General features: G+C 46.6%; 1 protein-coding gene across 3 annotated transcripts in view; it reads left to right on the top strand.

Annotated features, from left to right (window-relative positions):
* Window positions 1-14,550, top strand: part of CLASRP (CLK4 associating serine/arginine rich protein) — a 105,059-nt gene extending 90,509 nt beyond the window's left edge. Inside the window, exons 15-21 of one of the 3 annotated variants that reach the window (XM_073549374.1) lie at window positions 2,484-2,523; window positions 2,956-3,016; window positions 9,934-9,992; window positions 10,105-10,151; window positions 10,779-10,858; window positions 11,892-11,916; window positions 12,796-14,550. In XM_073549374.1, the coding sequence (XP_073405475.1) occupies window positions 2,484-2,523; window positions 2,956-3,016; window positions 9,934-9,992; window positions 10,105-10,151; window positions 10,779-10,858; window positions 11,892-11,916; window positions 12,796-12,838 (355 nt within the window). In that variant the 3' untranslated portion in view covers window positions 12,839-14,550. Of the gene's footprint in view, window positions 1-2,377; window positions 2,444-2,483; window positions 2,528-2,955; window positions 3,017-9,933; window positions 9,994-10,104; window positions 10,152-10,778; window positions 10,859-11,891; window positions 11,917-12,795 lie in introns of those variants that run through there. The other 2 variants (XR_012220752.1, XR_012220753.1) reach the window with 2 other exon arrangements.
* The last annotated feature ends 1,193 nt before the right edge of the window (window positions 14,551-15,743 follow it).

Raw genomic sequence — 15,743 nt, 5'->3', positions numbered from 1 at the left:
TCATGGGAGTTCTCGGAAAGATGGTGGCAGCGATGGAAGCAGTTCCATTTGCACAGTTCCACCTCTGTCCCTTACAACATGCGTTGCTGTTAGCTTGGGACAAGAACCCTTTCTCTATGGACCGTCGGATCCTTCTGTCCCTGCGGTTCAGGCAAGCCCTCTGGTGGTGGACACTGAGTCCTCCCTGAATCAAGGGAGGTCTTTTCTCCCAGTAAGATGGTTGGTAGTAACCATTGACGCAAGTCTTCTCGACTAGGGTGCTGTCTTTAGTCACCACTCGACCACAGGGTCGCTGGTCGACCCGAGAGTCACGTCTCCCCATCAACATTTTGGAGATACGAGCAATCAGATTAGCTCTACCGAGTTTCCACCATCTCCTCGCAGATCACCCCATCAGGATCCAATCCGACAACGCTACAGCTGTAACGTATATCAACCACCAGGGAGGTATCCAGAGCAGGATGGCCATGCACGAAGTGAGTCACATCCTCCATTGGACTGAGACCAACCATTCGCCCATCTCAGCAATCCTCATCCCGGGCGTAGAAAATTGGGTGGCAGATTTACTCAGTCGCCAAGGCTTTGCGTCGGGAGAGTGGTCTCTTCATCCGGAAGTCTTTCAGCAGATTTGTCATTGTTGGTGGACTCCGGATGTGGATCTCATGGCCTCAAGACTAAACAACAAGGTTCCTCGGTTCATTGCCCGATCGCATGATCCATACGCCGCCGGAGCGGACGCCCTAGTTCTGCCCTGGTTCCGGCTCCCGTACATCTCTCTCCCCCCCCCCCCCTTCCCTTGCTTCCTAAGGTCATCAAGAAGATGAGAGTGGAGGGGGTACCAGTGATCCTAGTCGCGCCAGATTGGCCGCACCGAGCATGTTATGCAGAACTAATACAACTAATCGCCGACGTCCCCTGGCGACTTCCTGATCGCATGGGTCTACCTTCGCAGGGCCCGATTTGCCACCAGAACTCTGGGGCCCTGTCTTTGACGGCGTGGCCCTTGAATCCTGGTTTTTAGCACAGGCTTGGTTCCTTCACGACGTGATTTCCACCATGATTAGTGCTAGGAAGCCTGTGTCCATACGCATCTATCACCGCACCTGGAAAACCTTCTTTTCGTGGTGCAAGGATCATGGTCGATCACCTCTGGTGTTTTCATTCCGGCCATATGGGAATTCCTTCAATCTGAATTAAAATCAGGCCTCGCGCTTAGCTCGCTCAAGGGCCAAATTTCGGCCTTGTCAGTACTTTTCCAACGCAAAATTGCCACCAAACTTCAGGTCAAGATGTTCATTCAGGGAGTTTCCCATGTGGTGCCTCCTTATAGAAGGCCATTGGGATCATGGGACCTTAACCTGGTTCTCGGGGCCTTACAGGAGGCTCCTTTCGAACCACTGCAGGACGTGTCTCTGTCCGTCCTCTCTTGGAAGGTGGTCTTCTAGCGGCAATTACGTCAATCAGACGAGTTTCGGAATTGGCAGCCCTGTCCTGCCGTCATCTCCTCTTTCCATCTCAACAAGGAAATTGTTTTGCTTTCCTTTTGTCCGGCGCCAGTCCGTCGCATTGAAAAGGCCCTCCACTCCCTGGATGTGGTTAGGGCGCTGAGACGGTACATCTTGCGGACGGCTTCCTTCCACAAGTCGGATGCCCTGTTCATACTTCCAGAGGGGCATAGGAAGGGTCTAGCCGACTAGCCGCCTCAAAGAATGCTAGCCAGGTGGATTCGCTTAGCGATTCAGGAATCTTCTGTCAGGAACGCGCCTGTCGTAGCGGGGGTTAAGGTGCACTCTACCGGGTCAGTGGGCGCCTCTTCGGCCATCCGGCTCCTGGCCTCGACATAACAAGTCTGTAAGGCTGCAACTTGGTCTAGTCTGCATACTTTTTACAAAACATTACCAAATTCTTTCTCAGGCCTGTCCACAAGGCTGTGACTTGGTCCAGCCTGCATACCTTTACAAACATTGCCTAATTCATTCTCAGGCCTCTGCGGATGCAGCTCTCGGCAGACGCAGCCTGCAATCGGCAGTACCTCAGTGGTACATGGGGTATTAGCAGATGTTTGCTTCCCACCCAGGTTCTGCTTTAGGACGTCCCACTGTCTGTGTCCCCCAATGAGGCGTAGGAGAAATAGGGATTTTTGTGTACTCACCGTAAAATCCTTTTCTCCGAGTCAATCATTGGGGGACACAGCACCCAAGCTGTTTAGCCTATTGGCTCACTGTAGCATTCCTAGGCTTTGACATAGTTATGGTTATTGTTGACTGTTCATGCTCCTACTGCTTTTTTCACCGAACTGGAGAAATCTGTCAGCGAGAGGGTGTATACTGCAGGGGAGGAGCTAACTTTTTTTCTGGTTTACTTAATGTCCTCCTAGTGGCCATCAGCATAACACCCACTGTCTGTGTCCCCCAGTGATTGGCTCGGAGAAAAGGATTTTACGGTGAGTACACAAAAATCCCTATTTTTTTTCCTTTTTATAGGCCTGAACTTGCCGTTTCCAGAGAGAGCGGAGCATCCAAAGTCAGTAAGAATTCTACCGCTTTGTTGATTGACGCAGGATGCGGTGTTGTGGTTAGCGGCATGTGTATTGCACAGAGCATGGCGTATATATCCATCTTTATATCGCACAGCGTGTCGTAATAAGCCATTCGCTGATAAGATTTACACTGCAGGCCAAAGACACAATTTAGTATAATGTCATTTTTAATTTTAAAAAGAAAAAAAAAATGTGTGAAATGTAGGGTTATATGATGAGCTACAATTATGGAAAATTCTGATTCTATTTGTTTTCTGTTAATGATTATGTAATCCTCCATCCTCCATTCTTCTGACATCCTCGTTAACATGTTTTTCTTTTTACAAGCAGAAATTCTCACCTGCGCCTACTCTTTCCATAGAATAATTACTTTACTTCTTCTACTAATGCTTCAAATGACTTCTCAATATTTCTAGGCCAAGTTAACGCCACAGGAGAAGCTGAAACTTCGTATGCAGAAAGCCTTAAACAAGCAGTGTAAGTATAGTGCCTTATAGCCATGGTGGTCGTACATTTGATACAATAGGTATAGAGAGAAAAAAAACCTCAAAAATCAGGTTATTGGGAATCCAGATAAAACAGTGAGGTGGATGTATTTGCTTTTTTGGAAGTGACCGATCCTCTCGCCGTTTTCTCCTACGCCTCATTGGGGGACACAGACGGTGTTATGCTGCTTGCCACTAGGAGGACACTAAGTAAACAGAAAAAAAGTGAACTCCTCCCCTGCAGTATACACCCTCTCGCTGGATGATATTTCTCCAGTTCTTGCTTAGTGTCTGCAGGAGGCACTTGGGTCTGGCTTTAGACCCCACCGTTTTTATTTTATTTTTGAATTTTCTGTACATTTTTATTTTTTAATTAACGGAGTGAATGGGGCGACGGTTCCTTTCTACGGCCCGCTCTCCCCCGAACCAACAACAGGCAAGCACGCGGAGTATACCTCCCCGTACACTTTCCTGCAATGACTGGGGCTGATTCCTCTGGCGATGGTTCCTTTACGGTCCCGATACCCCACACGGATACGAGGGCGAAATCATGGAGAAGACTTGACCAGTGTTTTCGGATACCCTGAATCAGCCCCTTAGCTCTCCGTTCCCCTGCCCATAGGGTGGACCGATTAAGCAATATCCCTGTAACAACCTCTCCAGCTCTGCTACATCGCCCGGGAGATTTTTTACCTCAGAATCTGAGATGGGATGAAACCTGCAGGCTCCTGGACAGCGCAGACGGCACGAGCACTGGTTTTTAGGTATGTGGTCGGGTCCTGGTCCCTGGGAGAAGCGCTGACAGAGTCTCAGCGGCGGCATACCGGCGCCCCGTCGTGGCTCCCCCCTTCACCCGGCGCTCGTCACGGACAGGCCCAAAAATTTAGTCCCTGGCTTTTCGGCCTACTAGGCTGCAATTTACATAGCGCCGCCCACCGTTAGCGCTGCCGCCCCTCGTCTTTGGCGCGCCTCACTCTGTACGAGACACGCCCTGCTAATCTCAGGGGCCATATCCTTAACCCTTCTCTGCCCCTCGGCCTCTGAGACAGCTGCGGGGGGTTCGCGTACGGATGACCACACCTGGTGACGCTACAGGGCCACCGATATTCCTCCCAGGGACACACCATCAGGACCGCAGGTAAGCTGCATCTCACTCAGAGCAAAGCTTAACCCTTTGCTTCACATTCCCTGCAGCCCAGGCTCTGCTTGTAACCCTTTCACGGCACTATGGCTCAGTCTAAGGAAGCAAAAAGGGGGGCTAATGAGAAGCGCACTGCGTTCTTTGCCGCTGGTACCTCTTGCAAGACTGCCTTGCCTAGTACCCAGACTAATCCGCTATGCATGGATTGCGACCCGGCTTGTGCTTAAATGCCATCCGCCGCCGCTGCAAGCTGCTCCTTGCGTTTAGTCCTTCTGTGTGGGCCGTGTCCTTGCCACGGTCTGTGGAGTCACTGACCAAGGCTATAAACTCCTCCCGGAATCCTCTTTAAGGCAGAACGCATCTTTACCGCCTGAGTAGGGTTTTGGTGACGGCTGGGAACCGTCCGCCTGCAGGGACCGTGCTCGTTCAAGGGATCCTCAGGTCTCACGAAAGCGGACCAATGACACGTACCCTAGTCACACTCGCGATTCAGCATCTGAGAGTTCTGTCTCTCGCTCTCCCTCTCCTAATGTTCACAGAGAACATGTCTCTGAATTCGAGTCTGACACGTCAGTCACTCAGAATTCCCGAAATGTCCATGAATCGCTTGATTCTCTGACAGTCAGTCAACAAGTTTCTGTCGGACAAGGAGAATATTCCCGCTCCGGAACAAGTTATCTCCTTTAAGAGGACTAAATGTGAACGCAGGGTATTCGCCAGCCATCCGGAGTTGATGGACATTGTCTAGAAACATAGGAACCAACCACATAAGTGGTTCACAGGGCACAAGCCTATCGAGGCTGAATACCCCCTTTACTCCATATCTGCTGAAGAATTGTTACAGTCCCCCTTGGTGGATTCTCCTGTATTGTGCCTTGCTCCTAAAACGCTTCGATCCCTTTCTGAGGGCTCTTCAGTCAGAAACCCCTCCGATCGTCAAATTGGCTACCTTGCTCGTTAAGTTTTTTGGAGCTTCAGGAGTGGCTTTATCCCATCTTTTGCGGCGACTTGAGTGGCTAAGGCATGGCAACTTGGGCAGAAGTCTTAATTACTGCCTTCCAAGCAGATAATTCACGCAGGGGATTTTGCAGTAGACGCCTCTTTAGATGCCGTTAATTGCGCTGCTAAGGCAACCGCTGATGCAGTCTTCATCAGAGAGCCCTATGGCTACGCGACTGGAGGGCAGATTCCATCTCCAAGAGATTAAAGACTTCTCTGCCGTATCAAACTGGTCGCCTGTTTGATCATGAAACTTGACCAGCTCATTTGTGACACTTCCGGGGGGTAAGAGTAGGTTTATTCCCCAACAAGGGGCTGCCCGGCTGTTTTCGGAATCAATAGCCGACTAGTTTTTCGACCTTTTTTCGCAACAGCTCCAGCTGGTCTTCCACAACCTTCTCTTCCAGATCAATTCCCGCGTGGAGACAGAGGTTCCCAGGTCTCTCACAAATTTAACCACTCTTGGAAACCAAGGCCGACAGCATGTGGATCTAAGGAAGCAGATCTCATAGATCCTCTACTCAATGACTTGTTGTGGTATCCGGCCGACACCGACAAAGTAGGTGGCCGTCTGCCTTCATTCAGAATGGTTCAGCGGTTTTTATTCAAACCTTTCTTTGTGGTTCCAAAGAAAGAAGGAACGATGCGGTCCATACTGGACCTCAGGCTGTTAAATCAGTTTGTCAAAGTACGGCGATTCCTAATGGAATTCCTCCGGTCGGTGTCGCTTCCATGCAAAAGGGGAGAGCCTCTATCATCCAGCAGTTCCTGCGTTTTGCAATTCGAGAATAACACGTCGTTTGTTGTCTTGCCCTTCGTGGTCGCCACCGCTCCCAGGGCCTATACCAAGAACATGGCGGATGTCATCGCCATTCTCAACGCTCGGGGAGTGGTGGTACTGCCGTATCTGGACGACTTGTTAATCGGGTCCATCCCTTCCAGCCTGCGAGAAATCGTGGATATCACAGTAAATACACTTTCTCGCCTGTGTCTGAAGATAAACTTCGAAAAGTCTTCCCCAACACCGGTCCAGCAGATTTCCCTTTTGGGAATGGTCTTGGACACTTCCCGCGGGTTGGTCATTCTCCCTCCAGAGAAGGCCCGAGCTTTGCAAGAGGCAGCACGGACTCTTTCCCATCCGGTCTCTCATTCTATTCGTTTCAGCATGCGAGTTCTCGGAGAGGTGGTGCCAGCAATGGAAGCGGTGCCATTCGCACAATTCCATCTCCGCCTTTTGCAACAAGCCTTGCTGTTGACTTGGGTCAAGAACCCGTCTTTCCTGGACCGTCGGTGCCTTCTGTCCCTGCGGATCAGACAAGCCCTCAAGCGGTGGACACTGAAATCCTCCCTGAGTCAAGGGAGGTCTTTTCTCCAAGTACGATGGTTGGTGGTGACCACCGACGCAAGTCTTCTGGGGTGCGGTGTTTCGTCACCACACGGCACAGGGTCGTTGGTCAATTCGGGAGTCACGTCTCCCCATCAACGTCTTGGAGATACGAGCGATTAAATTAGCCCTATTGAGTTTCCACCTTCTCCTCGCAGGTCTCCCCATCAGGATCCAATCCGACAACGCCACAGCTGTAGCGTATATCAACCGTCAAGGGGGTACTTGGAGCAGGATGGCCATGCACGAAGTGAGTCACATCCTCCATTGGGCCTAGACCAACCGTTCGCCCATCTCAGCGATCCTCATCCCGGACATAGAAGATTGGGCGGTAGACTCTCAGTCGCCAAGCCCTTGCTTCGGGAGAGTGGTCTCTTCATCCGGAAGGTTTTCAGCAGATTTGCCGTCGTTGGGGCACTCCGGATGTGAATCTCATGGTTTCAAGCCTAAACAAGATTCCTCGATTCGTTGCCTGATCTCCATCGGAGCGGACGCCCTAGTTCTGCCGTGGCACCAGTTCCGGCTCCCGTACATCTTTCCCCCTCTCCCCTTGCTCCAGAGGGTCATCAAGAAGATCAGCGCAGAGGACGTATCAGTGATCCTAGTCGCGCCAGATTGGCCGGGCATGGTACGCAGAACTAGTACAACTAGTCGCCGACATCCCTTGGAGACTTCCAGATCGCATGGATCTACTCTCTCAGGGTCCGATTTACCACTGGAACTCCGGGGCCCTGTCTTTGACAGCGTGGCCGTTGAATCCTGGATTTTAGCACAGGCTGGATTTTCTCACGACGTGATTTCCACCATGATTAGTGCTAGGAAGTTTGCGTCCATGCGCATTTATCACTGCACCTGGAAAACCTTCTTTTCGTGGTGCAAGGATCATGGTCGATCCCCTCTAGTGTTTTCCATTCCTGCCATATTGGAATTCCTTCAGTCAGGATTAAGGTCAGGCCTCGCACTTAGCTCGCTCACTGGCCAAATTTCAGCCTTGTCAGTGCTATTCCAATGCAAAATTGCCACAAACCTTCAGGTCAAGACGTTCATTCAGGGAGTTTCTTGTGTATCGCCTCCCTATAAAGGGCCATTAGAATCATGGGACCTTTACTTGGTTCTCGGGGCCTACAGGAGACTCCTTTCGAACCGTTGCAGGACATACCACTACCTATTCTCTCTTGGAAAGTGGTCTTTCTAGTGGCAAGTACGTCGATCAGACGAGTTTCGGAATTGGCGGCCCTGTCCTGCTGTCATCAGTTCCTGAATTTTCATCAGAACAAGGCAGTTCTCAGGACATCCCTGTCCTTCCTGCCCAAAGTCGTATCCTCTTTCCATCTCTATCAGGAAATTGTTTTGCCCTCCTTTTGTCTGGCACCAGTCCATCATATTGAGAAAGCCCTCCACTCCCTCGATGTGGTTAGGGCTCTGAGACGGTTCATTTCGCGGACGGCTTCCTCCCGCAAGTCAGATGCCCTGTTCATACTTCCAGAGGGGCATAGGAAGGGTCTAGCCACTTGAAAAACCACTCTAGCCAGGTGGCTTTGCTTGGCTATTCAGGAATCCTACAGTGTCCGGGACACACCTGTCCCAGCAAGGATTAAGACGCATTCTATCCGCTCAGTGGGCGCCTCTTAGGCCATTCGGCTCCAGGCGTCGGCAGAACAGGTCTTCAACGCTGCGACTTAGTCCAGCCTGCATACCTTTACAAAACATTTCCAAATTCATTCTCAGGCCTGTCCGCAAGGCTGCAACTTGGTCCAGCCTGCATACCTTTACAAACATTGCCTAATTTCATTCTCAGGCCTCCGCGGATGCAGCTCTTGGTAGACGCATCCTGCAATCGGTAGTACCACTGTTGTGAGCTCATTTTCGGGTTTGCCTCTGGCTTCTGGTGAGGGTTATGGAGCTGGCTGTGCTGACAGAGGAGTAGGAGTAGTGAGTTCTCTATCTGGACTCCCTCTGTTGGTGAAGGGAGGTAGTGAAGCTGATCTAAATGGCAGAGACCGGTCACCTGAGGAAGAGGACTGCGATTGGACATCAGGAGTTTCTGATTGGATTTAAGGCAGCCGACTCCCTAGTTTCTTGCTGGTGATTTTTCCTGACTGTGGCTCCTGGTTTCCAGTTTGGTTCCTGCCTTCCTAAAGCTAAGTTTTCTCTGCTATTGTTCATTTGAGTTTTTGTCTGGTTTACTTAGTTTTTGTGTTCAGCCAGCCCTTGCTGGGACTGGGCTGAATCCCCATTTTGTTTCTGATCAGTTGATCTCTTGTGCTCTGTCTTCAGAATATACCTGATTGCTGATATAGTGGTTTTAAGTCTAGCGACTTCAGGGCCTTTTTCTATCAGACGTGTTGGACATTCTTTTTGGCAGGGTTTTTTGCGTGATTGCAGACAGCAGCTTTTCTTTCCTGTCCTTTCTAGTTAGCGAGGTCCCCATCGTTTGCTCAGCCTATCTTTCTACCTGTGTCTGTGTTTTCATCTTGTTTCACCGACAATACATGTTGGGGGCTGTCTATTGCTTTGGAGTCTGCTCTGGGGCAGTTTAGATTTTCCCTTTCTTTAGGCTTATTTAGTTCTCCGGCCGTGATGAGGCGTCTAGGACCACGGTAGGCACGCTCCACGGCTACTGCTAGTTGTGGATAGGATCAGGGGTCTGCAATCCGCTAGTTACCAACCTCTCCGATTTTCTGGGCTTAGCTTGCTTTTTGTTTTTTCCTCCTCGGTGACTCACTCATAACATACCACAGTGTTGAGTCAGTGGTACATGGGGTATTAGCAGATGTATGCTCCCCACCCAGGGACTGCTTTAGGACGTCCCACTGTCTGTGTTCCCCAATGAGGCGTAGGAGAAATGGAGATTTTTGTGTACTCACCGTAAAATTCTTTTCTCCGAGCCAGTCATTGGGGGACACAGCACCCCACCCTGTTTAGCCTACTGGCTCATTGTAGCATTCTTAGGTTTAGACATAATTATGGTTATTGTTGAGCTCCTACTGCTTTTTTCACCGAACTGGAGAAATCTCATCCAGCGAGAGGGTATACTGCAGGGGAGGAGTTCACTTTTTTTTCTGTGTTTACTTATTGTCCTCCTAGTGGCTAGCAGCATAACCCCAACCCCCACTGTCTCTGTGTCCCCCAATGACTGACTCGGAGAAAAGGATTTTACGGTGAGTACACAAAAATCCCTATTTTTCGTTAAAGGGTAACAGAGCAATAACCAGTTAACCATTGTCTAGAAGTCATGATTATTGAGGAGTGTTCTCGGATATCGTGTTATCAGAGTATCTGGGCGTGAATGAATAATACGTTCGAGTTCCCGTGGCTGCATGTCTTGCGGCTGCTACTGTTGCTACCAGATGAGATTTATTGTGCCTCCTACTTTATATTTTAGACAAGGCGGATAAAAAGGCAGCTCAGGAGAAGATTATACAGCAGGAGCATGAACGCCAGGTAAGAGCTGCTCACTATCCGGGCTACGCTCCTCTCAAAGGGGCAAGTACAAAGTGTCAGCTATTGGAACAGTCCTATATGTTTCTTACTTTTTATGTTCTCTCTTCCTTAGGAACGTGAGGATGAGCTCAGAGCTATGGCACGGAAGATTCGCATGAAGTGGGTTATACTTGGCACATATGTTATGTCTCTGTCTCTTGCTCTCTCTCGCTTTCTCATATATATATATATATATATATATATATATATATATATATATATATTGTGCTGCTTTGTACCACAGTCATCTTTTTGAGTTCTCATTGGTCCGTAAAGCATGCCAGGACAGCCTCATCGTTTTTTATAGGTGTTGCCCAATACTGGAGAACCTCTTCTTAAATACTGCAATCCCCCTTGTCAAATAAAAGTACCCTACACTGCCCTCCCATGATGGTATCTGATCTCCTGAGGCTTGCCTGACATCTGCTGCAGAATTCACATTGCATAAGTCAGTGGCCGTTATTGAACTTCTTTTGGACGAACCTCCGAGATCCGGGGGGTGTTCTTGGCATTGCAGCCCATTTGCAGCCTTTGTTTAGCTGTAGGGTTCACATGACATTACTTTGTCACATATACCTCTGTAAACCCAACGCTGACATCACTGGAATGGTGCTGGTGAGGGGAGGCTAGTATAGGTTATTTTTCCAAATGCTGAAGACTAACAAACCCTTGGGGCAACTGTGTTTCTTATTCACTTTTGTTATTTCTATGCTTTTTTTTTTAAAAAAAAAGGTTGTTTCCTTTCAGAGAACGAGAGCGGCGTGAGAGAGAACGTGACGAGTGGGAAAGGCATTACACGAGAAGCCGATCGCCTTCTCCGAGACACAGTAAGTGCACCGTTAATTGTTCTTGAGCCGTCGTCCTAAATGTATCCTGCAGCAGATTGTGCTACAGTTGTTTAATCCACGATTACATATATCTGCCGCCACGTGATAAACAATGATTGGATAATTATGTGCTCTGCATTTAAAGGTAACTTGTCATTAGTTTCATACTGCCCGAAACAAGGGCACCATGAATCGGTGTATGGCTGTGCTGTTTCTCTGAAACTTGGAGAAAACTAAAAAGCCGTCCAGGGACTATAGAGAGACCGGTGTGTGGCCCCTGGCCGGCTTCTTCCTCAGTTGATTGACAGGTCTCTTACATATGTGTTCGTAAGGAGAGATGTCAATCAATTAAAGCAGTGCTGGAAAGAGTAGAACATGGGCCGCACCAGACTAGTCATGTTTCTCCCTATGGTACTCTGTTTATCACACTGTTTATGACATTCCCCAGCATTTCAGAGTAAATCATACCTGCCTGCTATCATGCCCGATGTTGGAGCAACATGCATCTAGTAACTCTTACATCATTTTTTTTTTTTTAAAGTTGCGTTTGGTGTGATAGAATACATGCTGTGATTGACACCAATTGATAGACCATTGTACTGAGCTCGGAGCCTTTTCAGCTCCCATTGGCTGTGGAGTACTTGCAACTAGTGATGAGCGAGTATACTCGTTGCTCGGGTGATCTCCGAGTATTTTGACGTGCTCGGAGATTTAGTTTCTGTGGCCGTAGCTGCATGATTTGCGGTTGCTAGACAGCCTGAATACATGTGTGGAATTCATAACAAACAGGCAATCCCCACATGTATTCAGCCTGTCTAGCAGCCGCAAATCATGTAGCTACGGCCACAGAAACTAAATCTCCGAGCACATCAAAATACTCGGAGATCACCCGAGCATGCTCGGGAAAACCCAAGCAACAAGTATGCTTGCTCATATCTACTTGCAACCATTTGTAAATATTCCTTACATATTGTGATGAAAATAGTTACTTATACTCAGCAGTTCCATATTACTGTACGTTTTTCTATTGCAGGTCGGGATTACAGCTCTTCAAAAAGGTAACATACACTGGGTTCTGCTTTGGCTCATAATTCATATTCTTCTAATACAACGTAGTTAGAAAGTTTTCAGTCCTTTTAAAGTAGCCCAAAATGGTACAGTACTTTCCTTTTACGTTAGCAAAGTGAATAAAGCGCTGCCTCGCTCCCCCCACTAGAGAATGTATGTGCATTGGTTTTATTTAAGGTGTAAATTTTTGAAAGATTGGGGGGGCTGCTGTCTCTGCAAATGTAATTTCCTGCAATTTTACAAGACTAATGGACTGTTCCAATTACAAAGAATTATCACCTATCAACACCAATCGCCAGGGACATTTTTGACCACCATCTGAAAGGAGTGGCCGCCCGCATACTCCACCACCGCGCTTGATTCATTATCTATGAGAAAGCTGAGTGCCGCACCTTGTTTCCTTTCGCAGCCTTAAGGGGAATGAATGGAGGAGCGGTCAAGCACGTTCACTACCAGGGGGGAAAAAAAAAAATATATAAAAGGGCTTGTTCCATAAGGATAAGTCCTATCCTACGCTGCCATCATAGAATGTCGTCTCATGCATGGTCCCCCAGCCACTTGCTTGTGATGGCAGCCATAAGCAGTCAAGTACCCAGACCTTCTTTAATTTGCCTGACTACCATGTAATACTACATTTCCGCAAAAGTGATCAAGATGAGCAGCCTTTCCGGTAGTTTACAGTTTGCCAGGACCTTGGTCTTTGAGAAGTCCATCAATAACCACAACACCATCGGATTAAAATGTTTGTGTGTTGAGAGAACCCCATGAATAAAGATGCATTTTCACATTTTTAGGGATCAGATAAGTGGTCCAGATCAGTGTGAAAGTATTTACTTACCTACTGATTGTATAAATTTTATTTTTATCAGGAGATCACGCTCAAGATCCAGGAGTCCACATCATCGACACTAATGGTGCAAGGTTTACTTAGTGACTCTGCCCTTGTATTATACGTCATACGTTATAAATATGGCTCTCACTCAAGTGACTGTACATTCCATATATTGGACTACGTGGAGTCTGAGAGGATGTCGCTTCCATATACTACAGACCACTAACTATTTAGGTTAAACGTTTACCAGTGCTCAGTCAATGGCAGGTTTCCTATAAATTATACGTCTTGTAGATCGGTGGTGCCATGTGAAGTTTTGACAAAGTAGCAACACCTCTTACTTGGTTTTGCAGATCTAGGCTAAAATCACATGTGCAGTTTTGGATGCAGCTTTTTGAGGCATTGCCAGGAGTGGATTCACAGAGAATAGGAAATATAAACGAACTTATTCATCCATCCATCCACTCTGGCTTTGGAACAAAAAAAATGCATGCCGGTGAATCTACACCAAAGTCTGCACGTGAGGGCCCAGCCTTACAGAGACTTGACAGCGCGCCACATTTTTATTGTGCGCTTTTTAATTCGTAGCTAGAACAATTATTAGTTACGAGCGCCTATAAGATGTCGTTAGTTTGTAGGAGAACTGTTAGGAACAAGTTTCCATTGACATTTTGCAAGGATCCATAGGATGATTGTGGTAAGGCTATACTCCACACTGGTGCTTTTGTATTCTCTCCCCCCCCCCCCTTTTTTTTTTTTTTTTTTTTTTTGCGGCTGAAAGTGCCATTCTGGGGTCCTTAATGTGTGTATATGGCTCTCCACATACATATACATATATATATATATATATATATATATATATATATATATATAGCTACTGTTGGCAACACTGATCCCATAGTTTTCCGTGGTGTCAGTTTTGTGCCTGATGCTGTCCATTGTGATGCGAGACGTCTCTTCGCGTCTCATGTACAGACCGAGCTCAGTGGCACAATTGATCAATTGTGTCTTCGCAGGCAAAAAAAAATTGAGCTGGACACAACTGAGATGTGATCCCATTTTTGGCACAGTCATATATGCAAACAAGTTAAATGTATATGCAAGATTAATTCTGTACTAGAAATCCAAGAACAGATGGTAAGTTTTTTGTTTGTTATTTTACCCCCTCTCTTCTCAATATTACAAACTTGCATTACGTGGACCAGTAATGTTTTCCAGGACATATGTTTTTAAAGGGATCTGTTACCAGATTTGTTAATATAAACTGTATAACTTCTTTTGATTATTTAACCTGATGAGGCTGGAGTATTTGCTTTGAAAATCCATGTAAGAATTGCTGTAGAACAGGTTTTTGAAAATGTTCCTATCTGATTTTAAAATGCAAATTTTAGGAGTCCAATTCTAGTTGTACTTGTACACTGGTCTTATCAGATGTAATAGCTATTTCATAATTTGTTGTGAAATCTGGTGACAGATCCATTTATCTTTTTTTTTTTTTTTTTTTATAAACCTACTTTCCATGAAATCTGCTTGTTTGCCTGGTGACAATTCATGCCACTCTGTTATCCTTTGGTCTGTTATGGGCTTTATTGGCATTGTCAATCTTTTTCTGATCTGACCAGATTATAAATTTGCTAGGATGCAGTGGTGTAATGAGTTATGTAAGTGCCGTACTCTTTATCATTTACCAACCAGTTTTCCACAGAAGGTTCACTATTGTACAATATTATGTTGGTTCCCGAATAGCATTTATTTTATTGTTAATGTAAATAAATTTATTTTTGCTTTCTAATGCGGAAGATTCTGTGTGATTGACATTTCCTATACTATATTCTGTGACACAGTGGTTACTAAGTTGTGCAGGTGCAAATCGACAGCTTACGGCATGTCCTGACAAAAAACTTAACGATCTGAACGAAGTGAAACTTCAGCATATGCACATAAATGATGCAAGTCTATATTGCGGCTAAGCAAAATTTACAAAACTGAGTATGAGGTTGTTGGTCTAACATTCTGATCACACTATTTGCTTTCATCCTACAAAGGGAGTCGTAGCCAAAAATCTGGATCCTGAGTACTATGAAGAATGTTCATAACATGCTTTCTCTCCAATCCTACAGTTTTCGTTTTACACATCAAAATTCCATACGTCTACCCAAGACTGTTAGAAGACATCTCAAACTTAGTCAAGCAAAGAGCAGTCATTCAAGTACCAGTTTCAAAGCAAAGGCTTGGTCACTAGTCCCAATTTGCTTATAGTCCAAAAACGCGAACTGTCCTGGTAGCCAGTAATAAATATTACATTTCTAAATCATTATATTATAGGCAAAAACACTTCAAAATGAAAACTATAAAGACCACAATTCTTTTAAGCAAGGAAAATTCTATTCTAGAAACTATAGACGTAAAAGAAGTCTACTTTCACCTACTAATCTATCAAACATTTGAGATTTTCCATCCACCAGGAAGGTCACATTCATCACAATTTTTTTGTTGCCCTAAACTTCGGCATTTATTCAACCCCCAAGGCTTTTATAAATGCGAATGTCGTAGCATTCCTGAGGAATTGTGTCTTGAAGTCTTATCACTTCTACTGTATCCTCTAGTAGTGTCTACCAGGCAATAACACATCAAGATTGTTTGGGGCATCCGTACCGAGGAAAATGCGGACTGGTCGTACTACACCCTAGCCCGCTCACTCCAGAGCCAGACGTGCAGGGTAGGAAGACAGAACTGGAACCTTATAGCCACCCGACAGACAGCCCTGGGACCAGGTACTCTCCAGCCGCCTTTTTTGTTGTTCGAATTAGCTGTGGCAGACTCTCAATTGAAAGCCACAAGATGAGTGAAATGATTTGGGGGTTTTATTATGATGAAGTGACATACTTCAAAATGCGTTGGAAAACCGGTCCGACTAGAAAAAAAAGCTGCACACCCAAGCATGAAAACCGGTAAAACAAAATGGCTTTATTGAAAAAGTTGACA

Source organism: Dendrobates tinctorius, unplaced genomic scaffold (genome assembly GCF_039654945.1).
Source record: "Dendrobates tinctorius isolate UK_male_01 unplaced genomic scaffold, ASM3965494v1 ptg000158l, whole genome shotgun sequence".
NCBI lineage: Eukaryota > Metazoa > Chordata > Amphibia > Anura > Dendrobatidae > Dendrobates > Dendrobates tinctorius.
Note: the sequence above shows the minus strand (reverse complement) of the source record. Positions and strands in the feature narration are given on the sequence as shown.